The 22,329-nt window shown below is 36.8% G+C and overlaps 3 protein-coding genes across 4 annotated transcripts; 2 read left to right on the top strand and 1 right to left on the bottom strand.

Annotated features, from left to right (window-relative positions):
• Positions 1,204-2,583, top strand: LOC109722803 (cytochrome b5-like). The gene is made up of 3 exons (XM_020250949.1): positions 1,204-1,378; positions 1,472-1,538; positions 1,926-2,583. The coding sequence occupies exons 1-3, from the start codon at positions 1,301-1,303 to the stop codon at positions 2,210-2,212; spliced, it is 432 nt and encodes a 143-aa protein (XP_020106538.1). The 5' UTR covers positions 1,204-1,300; the 3' UTR covers positions 2,213-2,583.
• Positions 4,701-5,559, top strand: LOC109723484. The gene has a single exon (XM_020251868.1). It carries the CDS (start codon positions 4,917-4,919, stop codon positions 5,271-5,273), a length of 357 nt encoding a protein of 118 aa, XP_020107457.1. The 5' UTR covers positions 4,701-4,916; the 3' UTR covers positions 5,274-5,559.
• Positions 6,282-11,748, bottom strand: LOC109723290 (diacylglycerol kinase 2). 2 transcript variants are annotated; one of them, XM_020251615.1, is made up of 8 exons: positions 11,550-11,748; positions 9,524-10,732; positions 8,591-8,966; positions 8,404-8,480; positions 7,647-7,766; positions 7,387-7,551; positions 7,067-7,204; positions 6,282-6,841 (listed from the first exon to the last, which is right to left on the bottom strand). In XM_020251615.1, the coding sequence occupies exons 2-8, from the start codon at positions 10,652-10,654 to the stop codon at positions 6,689-6,691; spliced, it is 2,160 nt and encodes a 719-aa protein (XP_020107204.1). In that variant the 5' UTR covers positions 10,655-10,732; positions 11,550-11,748; the 3' UTR covers positions 6,282-6,688. The 2 variants fall into 2 exon arrangements, with proteins under 2 accessions (XP_020107204.1, XP_020107205.1); XM_020251616.1 differs by lacking the exon at positions 11,550-11,748 and adding an exon at positions 11,377-11,470.

The raw sequence follows: 22,329 nt of genomic DNA on the forward strand, positions 1-22,329 counted from the left end.
GGCCCGCGGAGCGGAGCCGCGGGTGGAGCTCCGCCGGGCGCAGCACGAGGAGGGCGCGGCAGAGCTCGGCTCGGGAACGCGCGGCGCCGGCGCCGGCGCCGGTTGCGCCCTCGCGGCGGTGGTCGGGCTCGAGGTCGGCGCGGGGGAGGTCGACGAGGAAGTAGAGCTTCCCCGGCTTGAGCGGGGCGTCGGGGTCGAGCGGTCGGGCTCCGTGGTGAGGCCGGAAGTCGCCGTGCGCGCCCCGTGCTCTTACAGGAAGAAAAAGAAGAAGAAGAAGAAGAGGGAAAAAAAAAATGTTCCAGCAGGAGGAAGAAGAAGAAGAAAAAGAAAAAGAGAAAAAAAAAATTGCTCCTGTAGGAAGAAGAAGAAGAAGAAGAGCCCGCCTGGCGGTGCTCCGGCCGTCGCTTTTTTTTTCGGCAAAAAAAAAAAAAGAACGAGAGAACGAAGAGGAGAGAGAAAGAGGAAAGAGAAAAAGTAATAAGGGTATTTTGATCAGTTTGCTAAAAAAGTGGACCGAATTTGCAAAAACGAAAAAGGTGGCCCGGTTTTGCAAAAGCCCAAAATAAGTGAATTTTTTATGCAAATTGGCCTTTAAACAATGAGTTATATTACGCTTTTAAAATTTATATACATATGTTTTGCATTTAAAAAATATAAGAAAAAAAAAATTTATGGGTAAACCGCATACCCAGCTGCCCACCCGCGAGTGGGTATGGGTAAAGATATTGACTATCCAAAAATTTGCGGGTAAATTTTATCAATGCCCAAGTAATCCGCAGGTACAATAACCTGTCCGCGTCCGCTTCCGTTAAACTTCCACTAATAATCTTATTATTTTTTAAACTTGAAATTTTTTAAAATAATTATTAACTTAAGACGAGATTGGAAGAGGGGGATTGCAGGATTATTATAATTTTATTTTACATCTTACTCGCAGATTTAATATTTCTCAATTTATTTATGGTCAGCAGCCAATTGTCAGGAATCACATGTCATCTGATTCCTCCGGTGCTTAGTTCGCAGATACTTTCTTCCCTTGGCCGCGAGATTGGGTCCCAAAAAAATTTAACAAAAAAAAAAAAGAAATTGTTTGATTTGCACGGCAAAGTCCACATAACATAACAAGTTAACAACCCCATAAAAATTAAAAAAAAAATTTAAAAAATCTTACCATTTTGTGCTCCCACCAACCACTAACCAAACACAAGCTTCTCCTCTTTCTCCTCCTCCTCCTCCTCCTCTCACCAGATCTCAACTCTACTATTTTGCTCAATCTCTCTCTCTCTCTCTACCTCTGTCCATGTCTAAGATATACTCTCCTTCAGAGGTCTCCCTCCACACCTCAAAAAAAGATTGCTGGTTGATCATCCATGGCAAGGTCTGAATTTATTCCCCCTTTGTCTTTACCTGTGAGATCAATGATTCTTGCTCCTCTTGCTGTTTTTATTTTTGGGTTAACATATCATTTCAGGTTTATGATGTGACCAATTTCTTAGAGGATCATCCAGGAGGGGAGGATGCTCTCCTCCATGCTTCAGGTTTTTCATCCTTCTCCCCACCTCCCTTCAAATAACAATCAAAATAAACTAATATAATCAAAATAAATCATGCGATAAATATAAAAAATGTTTAAACACCGTACTCTATCAATTTAAGCTTTTAAAATATAACGATTGTTTCACATAGTATTGAAACAGAAGATTCTGAGTTCGAATTACGTCATGCTCCTAATATTATCAATTTTTTCTTATTTAATTCAAATCTACGTCATGGGCGTACGAAAAGTTTCAAGTTCAGACATGAAAAGGAGTGTCAAATATAAAAATATTTAAATATTATTTTTTATTAATTTAAACTTTTAGAGTGTAACGGTTGTTTCACATTATGTAAAGTGTAAATTTAGTTCGTTCCAATTCTATGTGAAGCTTCCGGGGATGCCACGGAGTCATTCGAGGACGTGGGCCACAGCTCGTCGGCGACGAGCATGATGGAGAGCTACCTCATCGGCTCCATTGAGGGCTACGTGAAGGCGGATAAGGCTCCGGCGGCGCAAAATAGCACTCAGAAAGCTGCTGCTGCTGCTGCTGCTTCTCCGTCATCATCAAGCTTCTTGGACTTCCTCCTTCCCCTAATCGTCCTCGCCTTCGCATTTGCAGCCTGGTACTATCTCACCTTTCAGGCCAAGGCCAAAACAGGGCATCAAGAACTCTGAATGGTTTCAAAAGGTGGGATGCGTACTATAGGATAATAAGAATGCACAATAGCTATCAACTCTCACTCAGTCTTGATGTGAAATTTGCAAAAATAGATCAGTGAGTATAATTCGGCAGATCGTCAATCGGTCGCACGCGAATCATACTTTGAGCGAAATTCCTGGCTTGGTTTTACAGTAGGTGCACTAGACCTGTTCCTGTTACAAGCATTTCCTAATCTGTGTGGTAAAAACGTAGTGTCATGCTCATTGTCAAAAGCTACAAGAGTGACTCTTGGGAGATACAATTCAATTGAGTGGTCCATCTTAAAATCAAACTAATGTTATTGAATGCAAGATTTGAGAGGGATCAATTTCGTTTTTTATTTTTATTGTTTTTCCTTCGATCTGAGGCCCTGGTTGCCTCACTTTGTGGCTGAATTCATTTTCGTAATGAATGGAGCGGTAGCATGCTACCTTTCTCAAAAAAAAAAAAGAAGAAGATTACACCAGCAATTATCTTGCAGGATTTTGAGATTTTGTGATTCTCTGTTTGCGCTCGCTGATCATTTGCGTTACAGCTTCTGTTCGAGAAGCGAAAGCTTGATATTGGGCAAACTCATAGTCAAAAAGCTTCTCATTATAGTACGAAGCTAGTATGAGCTTTTGAGATCCAACAGCAAAAGCTCCAATTTGATGTACAAAGGTTGAGAGCGAGTATGCTCGTTTGATCTGCTAAAGCTTGTGTAGAAGTGCTATTCGTATAGAAGAATTATACGCGTTAATAATCTTTTTATTCGAATCCCACTCAAAAGCTAACTCGGAACGAAAAAAATAATGAAATTCCGTCTCCAAAAGCTACTGCTTTTACTCCGTTACAGTAAAAGATTACAGCTGCAGGCAGAAGCAAAAGCTAGGCCAGTAGAGTCATTTTCCAAGATTCATAATGTTTTGAGGTGGGTCCGCCCGTAGCATTGAAAGAAAAAAAAAATTGATATCTCATATTTGTTGAGGTATTAAAAAAATTCAATTGGGATCGGTGTTCAACGTGATAAAGCATTTGTTTCTCTTCGAGCCAAAGAATCATAAGACCCAAATTTTCATTCAGAAATCAACACAATAATGTCCTATTACAAGGTGAGCTGATTTAAATTACCGTTCATACTGCTTTAAGATTCAAATGGTGCACGTGATGGACAGTAAGGTTAGATAGGGTCATTTCAGGTGCCTAGGAGGATTGCTATTCAATTTTATATGTTTAAATAGGCATATAAATGTATGTGTGTGTATCTGAAAATAATCACCACAATTCATCATTTAAATAGTACAACTGCAAAAAAAAAAAAAAAAGGATGATACTGACATAAATGTTTGGTTATTCCAAATTGTGGGGTGGAATGGATTAAGTTGAGTAGGGAGAAAGGAAAGGAAAGAAAAATACTCTACCTGCTTGCCTTGTTGAGTTTCTAGACAAACGTTGTTTGAGACTGGGAGAATTTTCTTCATGTTTTTATTCCAACAAGTAAAACGGAGTTTATGAAAATCCGAAAAAACAACTAAATTGGCTCTTTATAGGGTGTAATGGTGTTAATGGAAATACTAGTTTGAATAGTACTATTTAAAATTTTATTATATTAAAAGCTTTGCTTTGGGCCTCAGCATCTCATTTTAGTTCCGGCGGCAATTTATATATATATATATATATAAATATAATATTGTTAAAATACTTAATAAAGATGGCTGTAGTCGAAAGCAAAACTAAAGAAACAACCAAACAAATAATACTTATTAGATTTGTACAAAACTATCCAATCACAATAAAGGAACAGAACTTGGAAAGTTTCATATTGGTTGTCTAACTTAATGGAACCTTCATTACATTTCATTTTCTTGAATAGAAAAAGTTTTAGATTTTTACTTGCTAAATGTCATAATCTGTCCCAATACTGTTTTGTCACTTGAAATTATCCATGCACGGTGCGTTTGAAAATATCAAAGTAGTCCGTAAAACTTAATAAATGATGGAATAGAGAGAAAATGGAGTTGTTTTGAACAGAGCACTTTGAATTATCCATAAATTCTTTAGGAAACACAAATTACACATCCTTCCAACATTTGGTCATGATACTGACTATTTTGCTGAAATTTCTCAATATGCACAAAAATGATCCAAATTATTTTTCCTTTCTAGCATTATCATAAATAGCATGCAAAGGTTACAAAGTCAACAGATGTGCCAATAAAATAAAATGAGAGGAGGAATAAGTACAGAAGCAAACTCTTCCATAGGAACATACATAATTTTCTCTTCTTAATAAGATACTATTTATGTATAGTTGTGCTAACATATAATACTAAAAGTGACAAATTCAAATCAATTTTTTAAAGCAATAAATAAATCCTCTAAACTCATATAATATATATGTATCCAGCTGTTGTTGATACTGATAGGTACAATGAAAAGTCATGACATATCTTAACCAAATTGCCTACCCCTCAAAAAACCTGCTCTCACTTCCAAGGCTCACCACCTCAATTCTCAATTAATTTTATAAAAGATCCAACCAAATCACAACCTACTAAGCTTTGTTTATCTCACAATTGACCAATTCAAGTCAACCCTCATGTTTTTTTCTTATATCATGCTAATAAAATCATCGCGCGAAATGTTTTGTCGTAGCAAATCCAAAACCTCCCCCTCTACTCCCCTCCTCTCCACAAAACCATGGAGGGGTTGATTCCTTTAGTCTACAAAGCGATCAAGAGAAGGAACACGACGAAGCACTACCGGTCTCTCTCGACAGGAGGCGCACTGATGAACGAAAGCGAGCTCAGCTTCAATGATCGAGCGTTCGTGGCAGCGTCTTCTGAGAACCAGAAGGCGGTGTTCGAGATGAACGACTACCACATCTTCATGACTCCTCAAGGAGAGAAGCTTGAAGACTCTAGTAATGGAAAAGGCGACGGCCGACAAAAGCAAGGGCCAATGCAGGCGCTTCCTCGCGAGACCTTCTCTCCGGTGAAACAGGTCGAGCCAGTAGGGAAGGGTGGTTATCGCGGCAGGAGTAAGTCAGTAGCATAATAGAACTGTCTGTGCTTGTGTTTGTTGATGAGAGATGTGAGAAGATGCTTGTTTGGAAGTGAAGGGGATCTAGAATAATTTTGCAAATGATGTATAATTGTTTCTGCACAAAATTTTTCAGAAAGGAGTAAGACTTTATTGGCGTACTGCCTGCAGCTTGTGTAATTAAATAATTTTGTGGTGTCGTACGTATGAATTTGATTCTTGAGTAAACTGCTGTAGAACTGAAACAACTACTAGTTGGAGGGGTTGAATGGATGACTCAATTCAGGGAAGAGGGAAAGAGTGAAAGGAGGAATCGAAGATCGCTGCAGGTCATGAAAAATTTTGTAAAAAAATTGATCACCAAAAAAATTATCCTTATTTCCATCTGACATCAAGGTTTGCATATGTACCACATCCATGAAATTTGCATCCTGAACTCGTACCAAAACAGTATATTCATGCAATTAAGGGTTTAAAGTTTATTGTAGACCAAAAGGTCTGTACAATTGTCGTGTGCAATGCACGATGTTTTCCTTTTCCTTCTATTTTTATGGGAGTAGATGGACTCATGAAATACAGTATAATTTGGATGGTAATTGATTACGGAATAGAGAAGGAACCCCTTTTCTCTGGATAGTGATTCATTAGGGGAAAGCAGTTTCATGGAATAGATTGGGATTTTATACAAATCCCATAGAGAGCGCATAATAATCGCAGCTGCTCCCTAACCAAACACACTAACTCCAGCATTCAAGAATCAAAAGTATCTACCCCAGAATATAGGATCCTCCAACCAAACGATACCGCAAGCTAATGATTGCGTTATTACTGAATGCTTGCTGAATTCTTCTCAGTAAGCATTCAGCATTCAGCATTCAGCATTTATCCAACCGTTTGCTCAGCATTCTTACTCATCCGATGCGTTTTTGTTTCTGGGATGGCTAAAAGATCAGATGCTTGCTGACGCACGAATTTGTTTCAAGCATGCAGGTAACAACAGAGAATAAACAGTAACGACATAAATGACAAAAGAATGGAATCACTGATCATTTCACCCCAAATAGAATCCTTTCATAGCCACTATTATTTTCTTGAAAGCTCTAATCTCTACATGTTACAAAATCCTGCTTTCTCGCAGGGCTGTTTCTCTTCACCCTATTTAGTAATATACTCTGTGTGCCGCCATCTAGTGTGAACTAAGCCTCTCAGAGCTTAAGAGGAAAATTTCCAAATCCATACCGTGTAAGAACCCAAGAGGAAGGGTTCACTGTTAAAAGGGAGGAGGGACTCACCACTTTCCCCTCCGTTGGTGTATAGATGTACAAATCCTTTTTAGCAAAAATATAAGTATCTTCTCTTGACTCCTTTATCATGACCAAGTATACGGTGTGAAGGATGAGAGTATGTATGCTGGGTTACAATGTGGGTAGTCAGGCCGAGAGACGAAGTGCTATTTGCTGGAGAAGTAATCTCTTTTGAGAAGCATTTATGAGACCATTGCATTCTGCATTCACAAGGACATCACTCATGATTGCAGCCGCATGCCCAGTGGGCTCATCAGATGCCCTCCTCAGCATAAACATCTGCTTCCATGCCGAGGTAGAAAAAAAAAAATGGTAGTGTATCAGTTGTAAAAGATATTAGAAGTGAAACTGCAATTACCAAAGCCTATTCATCCAACATCAGAAAGGAGATTTTTTTTAAAAAAAAAAATTATCTTAGAACAAAGACTCAGCGTCATTGTGCATGTCTGCAAAGAAAAGGTGTGTGAACAGCATGATATAGATTTTGAGAAAGGGAGCAAGTACCTGTCCATGATGAGTTATTTCTAGGCAGCCAGGTTGCTGGATCCATGGTTCACCATCGATCTGAACTGGGAAGGGACTGTGTATGTGTAGTCTTACAACTTTTCCTTGAGCCAGCCTTTGAGCCTGTGAAAGTCCTACCTGTTGACCACAGATTAAAGACATCAACACCAACAACTCTGAGGCCTCCTGAATTTATGGATCATATCCATAATCCTCTTTGTTTTATGCACCTTCTTAAACTAGGTGAAATTTAACAACTGCAAGTGAGAACAATAAATACTATCCTGAAAAAGGAAAATAAAAGAAAGGAAAAAATGTACCTGAAGTTTTCCAAGATGCCATGTTCCAGATATGCAAACCACTTCAAGTGTTTTATCATGCATTGATTGCAGATCAAAGTCGTCATCGTGATCATAGTCATTTTGCCAAAGATCAACACCTCCCATGTAGCTCCCAATATTTAGGACAAGCACGCCTTCAGCATTCTGGAGTGAATTTATCAGATTAATAGAGAAACCCTTACACCAAAAAAGCTCTGGCAAATTGAATCAGGAACAAACAGAAAAGAGTATGGATTTACCTCTGGGATTTCAATGCTTTTACCATCAACTTCAAGGCTTACTTGCCATGGTAAGTCGGCGCAAGTTCTGTCTACAATATCCTTGACACCCTCTTTAGCATATAACAGTTTGTTGACAAACTGCATATTGAAACAACCAGTCAATCAAAGAAGCGCCCTTATGAATACAGTTTAACAAACAACATGCACCAAGAAATAAATAGAACTCAAATGAGGATAACTCCTATAATCTAGGATCAGCATGATACAGCTTTTGCTATTCCTTCTAGTTTAGAAAAGTTGTCAGAGGCAATTAGAGTTTGAAAGTTTTCCCTCAACCCTCTACGGTTAGGCTGTTTCAAACTGCCCTAGGAACCTCTGTCACCGACTCTTCAGTTATGCGAGGTTAATTTGCCAATAAAAAGAAAGTATGTCTTCAACTCACAAACCTGTGCAGAGGATGGTGTATATGGAAAAAGAGAATGTACAAATCGTTAACAAAACGTGCTTTGCCCTTTCAAGCGAGAGGGACATATTTAAATATACAAATTTAATGAAGAATCTCACAAGTTCTTCAATAAAATAATAAATAAAAGCTGGAAAATCATTCCAAAACTTGCACAACTAGTAAAAGCAGTTGACAGAAAAAGTAAGTGCAATATTAATTCAATAGCTACATAGAAACATAATTCCTTGGATGATTTTTAATATATAAGGTTACCTATCATAAACCAGATATAGAAATGCGCACAAGAAAAGATATAAAAAAAATCTTTACCTGGCTGAAGAACTTATCAGGTCTTTCTTCTCGAGTCATATGGAAGTCGTAAGCAACCTTTGCATCACAACCAACACCTAAAAAGAAGAGATTGAAGAGAATAAACAGATTTAAGTTCAGTAGAATTTTCAATTTTCACAAGTCCAGTACAAGATAGAAGAAGCGGACAGTAAACAATCCAGCTCACCTAGATAATTGGTCATAAATTTCACTTGGGTTGTAGTTTGACCTTTCTCTGCGCCACTTTCCTTGATTGCAACACTCCAGCGATCAAGCATTGTAACTGCTGCGCTATCAATATCATCTAGCAAAGCATGCAAACCACCTTTTCCTTCAACAGAAGACAATCCTCCACCCCATTGTAAAACATGCGACAAGTCATTCCCTGTTCCAAGAGGAAGTATGGCGACTGGTGGAGGAGATTCAAAGTTTTGCTTTTCAATGGCATCAAGAACCCACGAAACAGTACCATCTCCACCACAGACAAGAACTCTGAAGTATTGCACATTACGAAATAGCTCAAGTCCGACTTCAGGACCCTCAGAAGCACTGAGTTCGAAAACCTGGAAAAAAAAAATTAAAGTTGGTGAATCAATAGAAATAAAGCATGTATTATAAATATGGTAGGTTGATATTCTACCATTTATCTGTAATACAGGAAACACTTATATTGAATAGCCTATTAAGGTAAGGTCATTATGACAATTGCATCTTGGTTCTGTTGCGTAGTAACATCCAGGAAATGTGCTGCCAGGGAGGATTTTAATAACAAAAATGAGATGATTCACCACTCCCAAGGCGTATTTGTTATGACCTAGTAACAAATGTCCTAAATTCTAGAAAATGCCTCATTTATGTTGAGAAAATACATTCTTGAGGACTTCGGATTAATTATTTAGTAGAGTATCTTATATAATCATCTGAGATACTCCATAAAGTAGATGTTTATTGCATAATTGTAGTAATTTTGTAAATCCGTCAATTACAAGGTGAATTTTCAACAGACGAAACAGAATGACATGAAAGAAACATAGTTTTCCAATGCAACGTATGTTAAGACAGCAGACCATGTTAGACAACAAAATATAAACTAAAAGCCTGCAAGCTGAAGAGCACTGACCTGTACTGGATTCAGCAGCATGTTCAATCTCCTTCGAAGAGAAGGGCCATATTGAGCTCCACTTTTGGCATTAATAAAAACAAGAAGTGGTCTTGCATCTTGCTGTAAATCTACCAGTTTATATTTCTTTTTGTCCCCAGTCCCAGTGGCACAACCATTTTTCTGTTTAAGAGCACTTTCAGTCAACTTCAGATTTGCCAACCCACTATCATTCTTTGGAGAGGGTACAATGTTCTTCTGGTTCAAATTCTGCAGTGCAACAAATCCTCTAAGCATAGAATCAAGAGTTGAGCCGTTGCCAGAAGTCGGCGGCGATTTACTGCTGGCAATTCCGTAAAAAGAAGAATGACTTTTATTCCGGTTTTGTCGCCTTCTTATCCGGCCTCTAACTGATGAAGCAATTAACCCTTCCTTTATAGAGGTCAGCATTCCGCCATTTGCCAGTCCGTCATCAACTTCTTTCACAGAGAGCGGTGAAAGAATAAGCCTGCGTAGAGGACCCAGATCACAAATATTACCTGCCTCCTTCAATAGTTTGGCATGACAATCGACATGAATCAGACGCTGGCACCATAGGCAACGCCATATAGGAGAAGCACTGAGAAAAGGTATACCACATGGTTCATCACAGTAATAGCAAAAGGAAGACGTCTCAAGGTTCCCATCCAGGTCAACCCATCTTTCCGACCAATGATGAACCAAGTGCGGAGAACCAGTTTGTGCTACACATTTGCAGTCCTTCGTTGCATTCGGAGAACAACGAAAATGAGCTGCAACACCACATACAGCGCAATAATGAAGAGGTACACTGTCCGCACCATTTACACCAGGCGTTTGTGGAGAGACTAGTGATGATAGGCAAACACAACATGTGGAAGCCTGACCGCTACGAAAATAATCCTCTTTCCATGTGTGATGCGAAGTGGGGCACTTTAACTTCTTCCATACTTTCTTCTTTTCTCTAGCAGCAACCTTAACCCAGTTAAGGGACGCCTGCTTTTGCAATTTAAGAAAAGTATAAAGAAGCGCAAACAACCCAAACGATCCCGCAGTTAGAAGACATCCAAAAATTTTAAGGCCAGAAGAATCAAGCCCGTTTACAAGCTTGACGAGTATAGAACCCAAATCCATAGCAACTAGCGGAAGTTAATCATCAACGGTGTATGCTGCTATTTGGAGAACTCAACACTGCCAAGTCATTTGAGAAACCTGGGACCAGAAACGAACAGATGTAGGAGCATATTAACATTAACCAAAAAAAAATGCAGATGATGATGAAATAACGATAATGATCTAATTCCAAAAACACTAAAATCAACAGATACAGCAAGAAGCTATATGACTTTTTTTATAAAAAAAGGGCATTCTACTGTGTACCATGGAATACCAAATAATGGCCAACAATCAGAGGAATTAAATAGCAAACTACACTATATAGAAGTCAACAGAGGCGTCAATTTGCCCTGGGTTGAAAATTGATTGCTGATTTGTTCTTATTTACAACATCAGAAATATTGGGAGATAAAACATGTACATGGAGTTACCAATGATCAGCTATGCTGAAAAGAGGAAACAACCGCTAAATTCTTCTCTTATTAAGTGAGAAAATTTCACACGTTAAACGAACTCAATGGTCACCGACGGAATAACAATTTCTAAGTAATTCAATGGAAAAAGGAACACATCCGATAAATGCCTAATCCATGCTAGCAAAACTAGATCAACAGATCATAAGAGAATCAAAATAAACACATCAGAACGCATTCTCCGTCCAGAGAAATCCAAATTCTCCCAGAATCCAAACGAATCAAGCAACAGAAACCTTAAAGAACCGGAAAAATCCCAAACAATACCTAACCGCGTACAACTTCGATGAAAACAAAAACACATCGACATATCCAATCAAATCCAGCTGAGATCACCCACAGATCTCGCGATCGCGATCACAAAATAATCCACAAAAAAAAAAAAGCGTCAAGAGGCTCCACATTACACAAAATTAGAATTAAAAAGAGAAGATACGCACCTTCGCGATCGGATCAAGGGAGATAACGGAGCATTGAAGACCTAAATCCCCCTAATATTCCCCGATCTCTCTCGATCTTTCTCGATCTCTCTCGAAGAGGGAGGGTGGGGAAGGGGAGGAAACCCTAGCGCGTCGCCTTCGTCGTCCACGCCGAGTCGTCGTCGGCGAGGGATTCGCTTTTTAAAGGGGGAGGGGACACGGCGGGGTTTTAAAGGAGGGGAAGCCCCGTAGATTTGGTATCCCGCCGTGAGCGACGCTTCGTTTCGTGGGTTTGCGGAGCCCACCACCTCCGACCGACCTTTTCGGGAAACTATTTGCTACACCCGTTCTACGCCCTATTTCGTAAACCGGACGAGTCAGAGAGCGACACGGAACTCTCTGGAGTTTTTTTCATTTCGATTGGGTGGGTCTAGGAAAGAGGAGTCCATAGAATAGGTTCTTTGAATTTCTTTTCGAAGTGTCTTGTTGTTGTGGTGCACCGGATTCTGTAGCGGGCCTTGGACCCGTTTATGAAGACAGGAAAAGATTCGGAAAAGGAATCGGGGAAACCAATGAGGAAAGGGACTCGGATGTTGCTATGAAGGGTAAAAGTGGAATTTGATAATTTACTCCTATACTTAACCTAATAAAAAAAAAATTGCATAAAAAATTGGCCAATTTGCATAAAAAATTCACTTATTTTGGGCTTTTGCAAAATCGGGCCATCTTTTTGGCTTTTGTAGATTCGGTCCGCTTTTTCAACAAACTGACCAAAATACCCTTATACCTTTTTCTCTTTCCTCTTTCTCTCTCCTCTTTTTTTCTCTCGTTCTTTTTTCTTTTTCTTCCCAGAGAGCGGCGAAGACGGAGCGGAGGTGCCCTTATACCTTTTTCTTTTCTCTTTTTTCTCTCGTTTTTTTTTTTCTCTCTTCCCAGAGAGCGGCGAAGACAGAGCGGTGTCGCCGCCGGCGCCCCCACCTTCCTCGCCTCCGATGCCCCTAAGGCCGGGCTGTGACTTTTTTTTTTTTTGCATTTTTCTTTTCTTTTCTTCTTTGACTCTCCTCCACAGTTTCCGACGACGGTGCCTCTCTCGCTCTTCCCTGCCCTTTCCGTCTCTCCTTCTCCTTCCTTCTCTGCTGCCTCCGACGACGATGCATCTTCGCCGACACCGACGCCGACACCGTGGAGATCACTGCGGCGCTGCAGCCTCGGAGTGGGGGGTCTTTAGCGGCGTCGTCACCGACACCGTGGCTATTGACAGAGAGGGTGACAAAAAAAAAACAAAAAAATAAAGATAAAAAATTATATAAAAAAAAGGATGAAGATGAAATTGTATCGTTCACTACAAAAAAATTACAAGTTGCACTACTTAAGGCGTAAACTGCAGCTTTAAAATAAAAATTGCACTTTTAAAATGAAAATTACACTCTTTGAAAGATATTTACACTGTTTCTCTTCTTATTGCACTCTTTCAGATATAAACTGCACCCACTAAGATAAAAATTACACTCTTTAAATGAAAGTTGCACTGTTTCTCCTCTTGTTGCACCGTTTTTCCTCTTGTTGCATCATTTCTCCTCTTGTTGTACTGTTTCTCCTCTTGTTGCACTGTTTCTCCTCTTTAAAGAGAAGAAACAGTGCAACAAGAGGAGAAGCAGTATAAATATCTGTTAAAGATGTGTAGTTTAAAATAAAAAATAGCGCAATAAGAGGAGAAATGGTGCAACAAGAAAAAAAACTGCACCTATTTATCTTAAACTGCACTCATTTAAGAGATATATATACCGCTTCTCCTCTTGTTGCACTGTTTTTTCTCTTGTTGCACTGTTTCTCCTCTTTAAAGAGGAGAGAAACAGTGCAACAAGAGGAAAAACAGTGCAACAAGAGGAGAAGCGGTATATATATCTCTTAAATGAGTGCAGTTTAAAATAAAAAACAGTGTAACAAGAGAAAAAATGGTGCAACAAGAAAAAAAACTGTACCCATTTATCTTAAACTGCACCCATTTAAGAGATATTTATACTGCTTATCCTCTTGTTGCACTGTTTCTCCTCTTGTTGCACTGTTTCTCCTCTTTAAAGAAGAGAAACAGTGCAACAAGAGGAGAAACAGTGCAACAAAAGTAAAGCAACTATAAATATCTTTAACAGATGTTAGTTATAAATAAAAAACAGGTAACAAGAGAAAAAATGGTGCAACAATACAAAAAACTGCACCCAATTTATCTTAAACTGGCACCCATTTAAGAGATATTTATACTAACTATTCTCTCTTGTTGCACTGTTTCTCCTCTGTGCACTGTTTCTCAACTCTTTACCACAAGAGGCCAAAACAGTGCAAACAAGAGGAAAACAGTGCAAACAAGAGGAAATGTAGTAATATATATCTGTAAAGATGTGCAGTTTATAATAAAAACAGTCACCCCTTTTCGCCGCGGCCTCTGCGCTGCGGCGAGGGATCGGCTGGGTGCGCGGCGACGCGCGTCTGCGAACGTCGTCAGGGAGAAGCATAAGCCGCTGTCGGGCGCTTCTGCGCGACGGCAGAGGAGGTCAGCGCCGACGGAGAAAAAGCACGCGCGGCGCTGGTGCCGCAGGCCGCGTTACCTTCCACCCTCGCCCCTCCTGCGCCCTTCGCTTGGTCTCCTCCCCTCTTCTCTTCGCCGTTGCCGTTCTTCTCCGCATCCAGCCCGGACCCGTTCCCGCGTGCCGTCGCTGCGCGCGGCGATGGATAGGCTGGGTCCGGGGCGGCGGAGGAGCAGGAGGAGGGGTCGCGAGCGTGGAATGAGGGTGAGAGGAGCCGGTTGAAAAAGGATGGTAGTGAGGGAAAGGCCGCTCGGGAGATGGTTAAAGGAAGAAGCGACGGTCCGCCTTTTTTTTTCAGGACGAGAAAAAAATAAAAAAAAAAAACGACAGTAACGAAGAGGAGAGAGAAAGAGGAAAGAGAAAAAATAATAAAGGTATTTTGGTCAGTTTGCTGAAAAAGCGGACCGAATATACAAAAACGAAAAAGGTGACCCGATTTTGCAAAAGCCCAAAATAAGTGGATTTTTTATGCAAAAAGGCCTAAAAAATTTGCTAACTTTAAAATATTACAAGAATAGACCATTTTTTATTTTTACATATTCAGTTCGAAATTTTTTTAAATGATCAAAATATTCTTATTTTCTCTCTCTTTGCTTGCTTTCTTTTTCCTTTTGTTTTTTTATCACTCCACCACTTTCACATGGTCGCCATGCTCCTCTCCTAGCTCATGCATAAGTGAAAGGGCGATGACAAAGCTTGACCACTCGTTATTGTGGTTGTGGCCGTGGCCGAGGCGACATGCTTTAGAAGTATTCTCAACCAACAATCGTTGCCCTCCTCAACCAGCAATCGTTGCCCTCCTCTTTTGCCACCTTTGCCTCTATTTTTTTTCTGACGAAGCACCAAGCGGACAAAACAACGAGCGGGTCAATTATACTATGTTATTCTCGCTCTTGAGGTGTTTATGACGCGAATGCGACTGATTTTTTTTTTTTTTTGAGAGAGAAAGAAAGGTAGCACGCTATCTGTTTCATTCATTAGGTAAATAAATTTAGTTACATAGGGTAAGACAGCTAGGGCCTCAAAAGGCAACGGAATAAAGAAAAAGGAACTTAAAAAAAAAAAAAGCGTTGAAAAGAGCATAGAGTCTACCAAATATGCGACTGAGGAGTTGGTGTAGAAACGACGGGCGTAAAATAAATTTCGCAAATTATTGCCGCTCATGAGGTATTTTATGATACGAACATGACTGAGAAGTTAGTGTGGAAGCGACAGAAGTAAGATAAGAGTTTAAGACTGCGGCCAGCTTAGAGACATGGCCAAAGAGGAATAGAGGATGAGGCGGTGGTGGAAAGAAAAAATGGGTGTTTAAGGTCAAATTTCTAGAACCTTTATTCAAACCTGAAAAAAAATGAAAAAAAAAAAATTGGCCCACCACATAAATTTTTAATCTACTCAACCAACTAGGCAACAAAAAAAAATAAAAAATAAAAAAAAATCGAATGTTAAAATGTTTTTACTATAATAAATTTTTAATAGCATAAAACTTAGTTTGGTATTGAAGTGGATCTAACACTATTAGATAAAATAAAGTTGAGAAAAAGCATATAGTGATATGCTTCTGCGTTCTCCAATGGGACCACAGAAAATATACCGTAACCGACTAACCACAATATGCGGAACGCAATATTACGTACGAAAATAAACACGGTATTTTTCTATCGGTGTTTCTCACGACACGTAACGCAATCTTCCCGCAATTCGAAACGAAGCCTAATTAAGATTTTTTTTTTCTAAAAAAAAGCCTAAGAATATGTGGGTATGTTCCAACTAGTACGGTAGAAGTGGAATTTATTTGAACTAATCTCATTGGCTGGGAGTTCGTTATTTTGCTTAGGGATGCCAGCGGGTCGTATTCGGGGCGGATTTAAAAAAATCTAAACCCGAGCCCAACTTCAAACTCGAAACCCGAACACAAATTCGACGGATTTTAAAAATGCATATCTAAATCCAAACCGACCAAAAACCCGAAATTCAACCTAAACTTGAAACGATTATTTTTCTTTTTAATATTTTAAAATATATTATATTAAATTTAAAATTTTAAAATATAAATTCAAATATAATATCAAATTTTTATATACATATTATATATAATATAAAATAAATTTAGGTTCGGATCAGATTCGGGTTCGGGTCCGGGCCAGGTACAGTCAAAATCTATATCCGTTGATTTTTATTTTTTATATCCATATCCGAAATCATATCTATTTAGCATCGGATAAATTCGCTCTGTTCGAGTTCGGATTCGGATAAAATTTTGGATATCCGTACCCATTAACATCCTTAATTTTGCCATACAGAAGAACTATGGTTAAATATCTATCCATGCATAAAATTTGCTTGAATAGAGCTTTGCCCAAAATAAGTTTTTGAATAATCCTGGACACAAGAAAACCTTTTTTTTCATATATTTTTAGGGAATCCAATCCAATTCTTAGCCACTAAGATACAATTTGTGGGCACTCCAGGTAACTATAATTTTTTATCATCAATCATGTAGCTTTCATGCAACTGATCTGTTTGCAAATTTTCAAAAGAAATGGTACAAATATATAAAAAAAATAATATATATATAGGGTCCGGCTACTATACTATTATGAGTATGATCGCCCTTATACTCATAAGTTGTTTTCGATGATAGAGCTTCCGAATCGACGATCCACACAGTTAAACGTTATTTACAGCATTTAAAACTTCTACAAATCAAATTTTATAATTTTTCGACAACATTTACCTTACGATCAAGAAGTCACAAATTTGACAATTTTTAACGGCCGGTATGGGATACTTGCTAGTTTAACGGTGTAAAAGAATCGAAATTTGTTGCATTTTTGATAGAAAATTCTATTCACTACATAGATAAAGATCAATAACTCCGATCTTGAATTGAAGGGTCCGACCATCCTTTTTTAGGACGTCGTTCGATTTTGACCGTTCATTTTATACCCACTTGATGGACTTTATTATGATTTCAAAAATTTACGAAATTTATTTTCTAGAAGTTTCAAATACTCTAGATCATATTTAACGGAGTAGATCATCAATTCAAAAACTCCATCATTGAAAATAACTTATGAGTACGGGGCTCCAATACTCATAATATTATAGTAGCCATGGCCTATATATATATATATATATATATATATATATATATATATATATTCAATTAAATACTGCATCAGAATATTATGTAGTCAAACTTTGCATCTCCTCCTTTTCTGCGGCTCTTATCAAAAGTGCTGGGCCCAAAAGTCGTTCATATTCACATACTGAAGTAATCGTACGAAATAACCGGAATAAATATATTTTCAGGTGCGGACCAAATAATTACATAGATTCAAATGTTCAAATTAAGGGTCCTAAACTGGTCTTATCAATTCCACTTCTATCAAAACATGCAATATATCTTGAATTTTTAGAGTTCACTGGCTTCAAATAGCAGTATTATACTAACAACTGCTACAATCTATTCGTGTCGGATCGTTGGTACGATTAATCCCAAAAACTCGGACGGTTAGAAATACGCAACTAATTTGCTTAAAGCATACAGATAGCATGCAAAAATTAAAACCGTGAGCTTTGTCTCTGATATAATTTATTAGATCATTGGCGCTAATTATTGATTAATTTTAAAAATTCAACATATTAAAAATATGCAACTAATTCACTTAAAATGTATAGACATGACCGACCGTCCCGAGAGCAAGTGGCAAAAGGCCTGGTGGTTGATATCCGAGACCCAAGTTCGAATCCTAGTTGATTCACATTTCCAGCTAAGTTTATTTTTTAAATGAAATAAACGAAGCAGGTAGCATACTACTTATCTCTTTAAAGAAAAAAAAAAAAGTATAGACATGGCGATACGATCTCGATTGTGACTTGATTCAGCTAGCCTCACACCGCTTCGAACACGACTCGATCTAATCCAATCTCACGCTATTTCGAACGTAAGTGTCCTATCATAAGATAGAATATTGGTCTATTTAAGCCAACATATTTGGAGCACCAAATATTAATGAATCCAATAATGCATGGAGGATGTGGAACACACAGTATATCCAATGATACATTATCTCAAAATTTTAGGCGCATCATGTTTGTTTAGCTAATAAGGGGAATTATTGCCACGTGACAGGTCACATACATGCATGCGCTTTTCTCACAGCGTGACAACCCATGCCATATGTTTGCACACCGTACCTGAATGGAAATAATAATAATTAACTTGGATCGAAGCAAAAGAATAATGTAGTGGACAAGCACAAATGGGGCATTGCTCAGAGATGTTGCTGGACACGTGACACGTGTCGGCTGCTCGTGGAGTTAACGGTGCCTTACCCACCGCACAAGGAATTGCACTGTACTAAGAACAGGCATGCGTGCCATGTGCTTGTACTGGAAAAGCATATTTTTGGCTCTAAAGTTTAGTGACATGTCTTAGATGCAAAGACAACAAATGGCTCTTCAACACTGCTGGTTCCTAAAGCAAGTGGCAAAGTAATTGCTGGTTGGTACCCAAAATTTGAAGTTCGAATTTTAGTTGATTCACATTTCTAGTTAAGTTTATTTCTAAATTAAATAAACGAAGCGGATAGCGTGCTACATATCTCTTCCAAAAAAAAAAGAGCTCTTCAACCGGCCATCTCTAGAGCAAGTGGCAAAAGATTTGGTGATTGGTATCCGAGGTCCCAAATTCGAATTCTAATTTATTCACATTTTCAGCTAAGTTTATTTCTAAATAAAATAAATGAAACGAATAGCGCGCTACCTATCTCTCAAAAAAAACAAATGGCTCTTCAAATTACTTAGTTCATGGCCAGCTTTTAGTACTACTATTTACGGTGATACTTGAAACGTAGTGTTTACTATTCTTTCTACTAAAACACTGCCAAATTAGGCCGTCGTTACTCTTATTAATAACTGTAGAAATTTATTCGATTGCATCTAAATATTACTCTCCTATGTTAGAAAAGATCAAAATATAGAAACTTATGATCTTGCCAATGTAACTTAATGATCATAATTCTTCTACTGTCTAATTTTTTTATCGTCTTTGATGTATTTCTAATTTGCTAATAAAATTGCCAACGGATTTTCTCTCAAAAAAAATAATAATTTAGAAGTATCCCTACAAGAAAGAATATGGGATCTAGAGTAGGTTAGTCCAAGATAGAATATTTCAGATGGAGTTTAATAACTCCGGAAGAATTATTTGTTTTAATAAAAATTTGATGTAACTTTTATACTCTCTAATCCAAATGTTTAGACACTCTTCAAAAATTTTAAATTAAATATAAAAAATAATAAAACAAAGTGTGAAAATTTAATTTTTGGTCCAGCTGAGTATAAAATTACACCTGATTTTTTGATATACAAATAAAATAGCGTTGCTCAAATTCATATTTGAGAAAATAAAAGAAGGCCAAAATGTATAGAACTTATCTAAACTATGACTAATTAATCTTTTAAATTTTTTATTTTACAATCCAACTTTTGATGAATCAGTCGGCAGTATTTTAACTTCAAATTTTAAATATATTATTTATATTTACAGATTTAATTAGTATAATTTATATAATTTTCATAATTATAAATTTATTAAAGTAAATAATAAGCTTAAATTTTGAAATCAAAGTATTCTCAGCTAACTCAAATTAACTAAATTGAAAGATTCTAATAGCAAAATTAAAATTTCAAAAATAGTATATTTAAAATATTCCATAATAATTCTAAGAAATTTTATACATTTTTACACGGCAAATGGAATGGAGCACCCCAAGCAGTGCGTTATGTTGACTTTTTGCGTTCGCCGGGTCAACGCAGTATTCACGCTGGTGGCGTATCCACCTCGCGTTGAATAAAAATCCATCCACTAACGCCAAAAGTCAACGCACCATACCCCAAGAAACGAACTGAGTCAAATGATTCGACCGGTTCAATGGATTACATAATGGTTGAAAAAAAAAAAGAAAAAAAAAAAGAAGGGGCATCCCTCATTTGTATTTGGTTTTGAAATAGACCTTCATTTTTTATTTTTTCAGTAATATTTTTTAAAAAATTTGTGCAAGTCTTTTTATTTTTGTAATTTAAAAGTATGAATGCTCTGACCTCTAAAATAATAATCTGAATAATAACTAGTAAGGGAGTGACTTGCTAATTTTTAAACTTCGAGCAATTGATAACTAATAATTAATCTCTAAATAAAGCTATTAACTTTAATAAAATTTTTCATTTTATTAGCTACAATAACTTAACCAAAAAATTAATAATAATAAAGTCAAGATAGTGTCTAATATATATTTTATATATTATATAAATATACGTGGACTTGTTCCAAGCCCAACCATTGGAGTAACCGCTATTTCCACCAATAATTGACAAAATAATTGTCTAAAGAGAAGGGGCCTAAGAATTCAACGAATCAAACAAAAGTTTCAAAAAATTAACCCAAATTTTCACGTATAATTTAAGACGTGTATTTTCTCACTTTAATACTCTGTAGTCTAAAATAATAGCACTTTACTACTCTATAATTTTTTTTTTTCTTTCCGTTAATTTCGACATTAATTTTTTCGTTAAATCAGTAAAAAAATTAAAATTAAAAGATACTAAAAAAAAATTCGGTATACCATAGAGTACTAAAGTAAATATTCGATAAATCATATGTGAGATATCTAAAATTTTTTGTATATAATTTTATAAATAGTTACCGGAGGTATTGTCAAAAAGAGAAAAATAAAATCACGGAAAACTTAAATAATATACTTTAAAATATATAATACTAAAGTGAGAAAATACAAAACTACAAATGTGGTATTTAAAGCTTACCCTAAAATAATATATTTTTGTCGCGACAATACACATTGGGCAACCAAACAGGACTTGGTAATTACAGTATCATCATGTATTGGTTGGTGAGGAAATTAGAGGCATTACATTACACGCTTCCTTAAAATACTAATTTTTAACCCGTCACGATATTACGTCCGATGAAAAGTGCAGCGAAAATATATTATGTTTATTTTTGTAAGAAGTAATGCATCAAATAAGATAGATAATTACGAGAGAAGCATACTTTTTTTTATACTTTTGTACAGTTCTGGATCAATAGCATTAAGGGGCTATTTGGTTATACGCATTTGCAACTGCAGTGCAGTTGCAAATGCGTGCAGCCTCAATTCCTTTGTTTGGTTTAGTGTAGTTGAGTTCAACTGCTGCAGTTCCAACTGCACAAGAAGGCCCAAATGCTGCAGTTGGAACTACATCCAAATTGGTCGTAGTTCCAACTGCAGCAGTTGGTGAGGGATAGGATCACCCACAAATTAATAATAATAAATAAATAAATAAATAGCTAAATAAATAAATAATATATGTATATAGGTAAATAAAAATACTTATAAATAAACTCATACTAATAAAATTTTTTAGACAATACAAGCTTTGTGCAAAAAATTAATTTTTTTAAATTTATTTTATTTAAAATATAAATATAGTTTTTTTTTCTAAATTTTTATAGAATGTGATCGTGTATGTTAATTTAATAAGTTTTAATTAATTATAATTATTAAAATTGATAAAAAAAATGAGAGAATCGTTTAAATTTTTAAAGTTTGATTTACATATTAAAATTAAATAAATTAAAAATTTTAAATATGTCGATTAATAAGTTGAAGAATTATTGAAAAATATAAAAATATTATATATATCTACTTATTTATTTATAAATAGTAAATTTAAATAATTAAGAAATTTATATAATTATTTTATGTTTAGTGAAGGTAACCTCACCACTTTATCTGAAGAGGTGACAAAATTCATAAATACAACTATCAGCTTCATATTACCAAACAGAAGAAATATAACTGCAGCAGTTGCAACTGCGTAAAACCAAACAGACTAGGTGTAGTTATAACTGCAGCATTTGTAACTGCATGTATTTCCAACTACACTGTTTCTGCAACTACATCCAACCAAACGGTCCCTAAGTGGGTCCTAATATTAAAAAAGTATGCTCCGATAAGCAGATCTTACATTCTACGATTCGAGAATTTTAAAATTTCTTTTGAATTCTTTATTTTAGCATTAAAAAGAAGTTTGATAAGATGTATGAGTAAATCTGGACCTTTTTAGAGATTAAGGTGTAAAATTTACACCTAGATTAGATGTGTACGTGTAGCATTACTCGAATATCAAACAAGTGAAAATAATAATAATAA

The sequence above is a fragment of the Ananas comosus genome, linkage group 17 (assembly GCF_001540865.1).
Source record: "Ananas comosus cultivar F153 linkage group 17, ASM154086v1, whole genome shotgun sequence".
In the NCBI taxonomy this organism is placed as follows: domain Eukaryota; kingdom Viridiplantae; phylum Streptophyta; class Magnoliopsida; order Poales; family Bromeliaceae; genus Ananas; species Ananas comosus.

Excerpts from the sequence above, each read along its gene's own strand:
- LOC109723290 (XM_020251615.1), bottom strand. The coding sequence starts at position 10,654 with ATGGATTTGGGTTCTATACTCGTCAAGCTTGTAAACGGGCTTGATTCT. Across the intron at positions 8,967-9,523 it reads TGCTGCTGAATCCAGTACAG|GTTTTCGAACTCAGTGCTTC; the intron begins GTCAGTGCTCTT and ends TTTTTTTTCCAG. Across the intron at positions 7,205-7,386 it reads GGCATCTTGGAAAACTTCAG|GTAGGACTTTCACAGGCTCA; the intron begins GTACATTTTTTC and ends TGTGGTCAACAG.
- LOC109722803 (XM_020250949.1), top strand. The coding sequence starts at position 1,301 with ATGTCTAAGATATACTCTCCTTCAGAGGTCTCCCTCCACACCTCAAAA. Across the intron at positions 1,379-1,471 it reads GGTTGATCATCCATGGCAAG|GTTTATGATGTGACCAATTT; the intron begins GTCTGAATTTAT and ends ATATCATTTCAG. Across the intron at positions 1,539-1,925 it reads TGCTCTCCTCCATGCTTCAG|CTTCCGGGGATGCCACGGAG; the intron begins GTTTTTCATCCT and ends TTCTATGTGAAG.
- LOC109723484 (XM_020251868.1), top strand. The coding sequence starts at position 4,917 with ATGGAGGGGTTGATTCCTTTAGTCTACAAAGCGATCAAGAGAAGGAAC.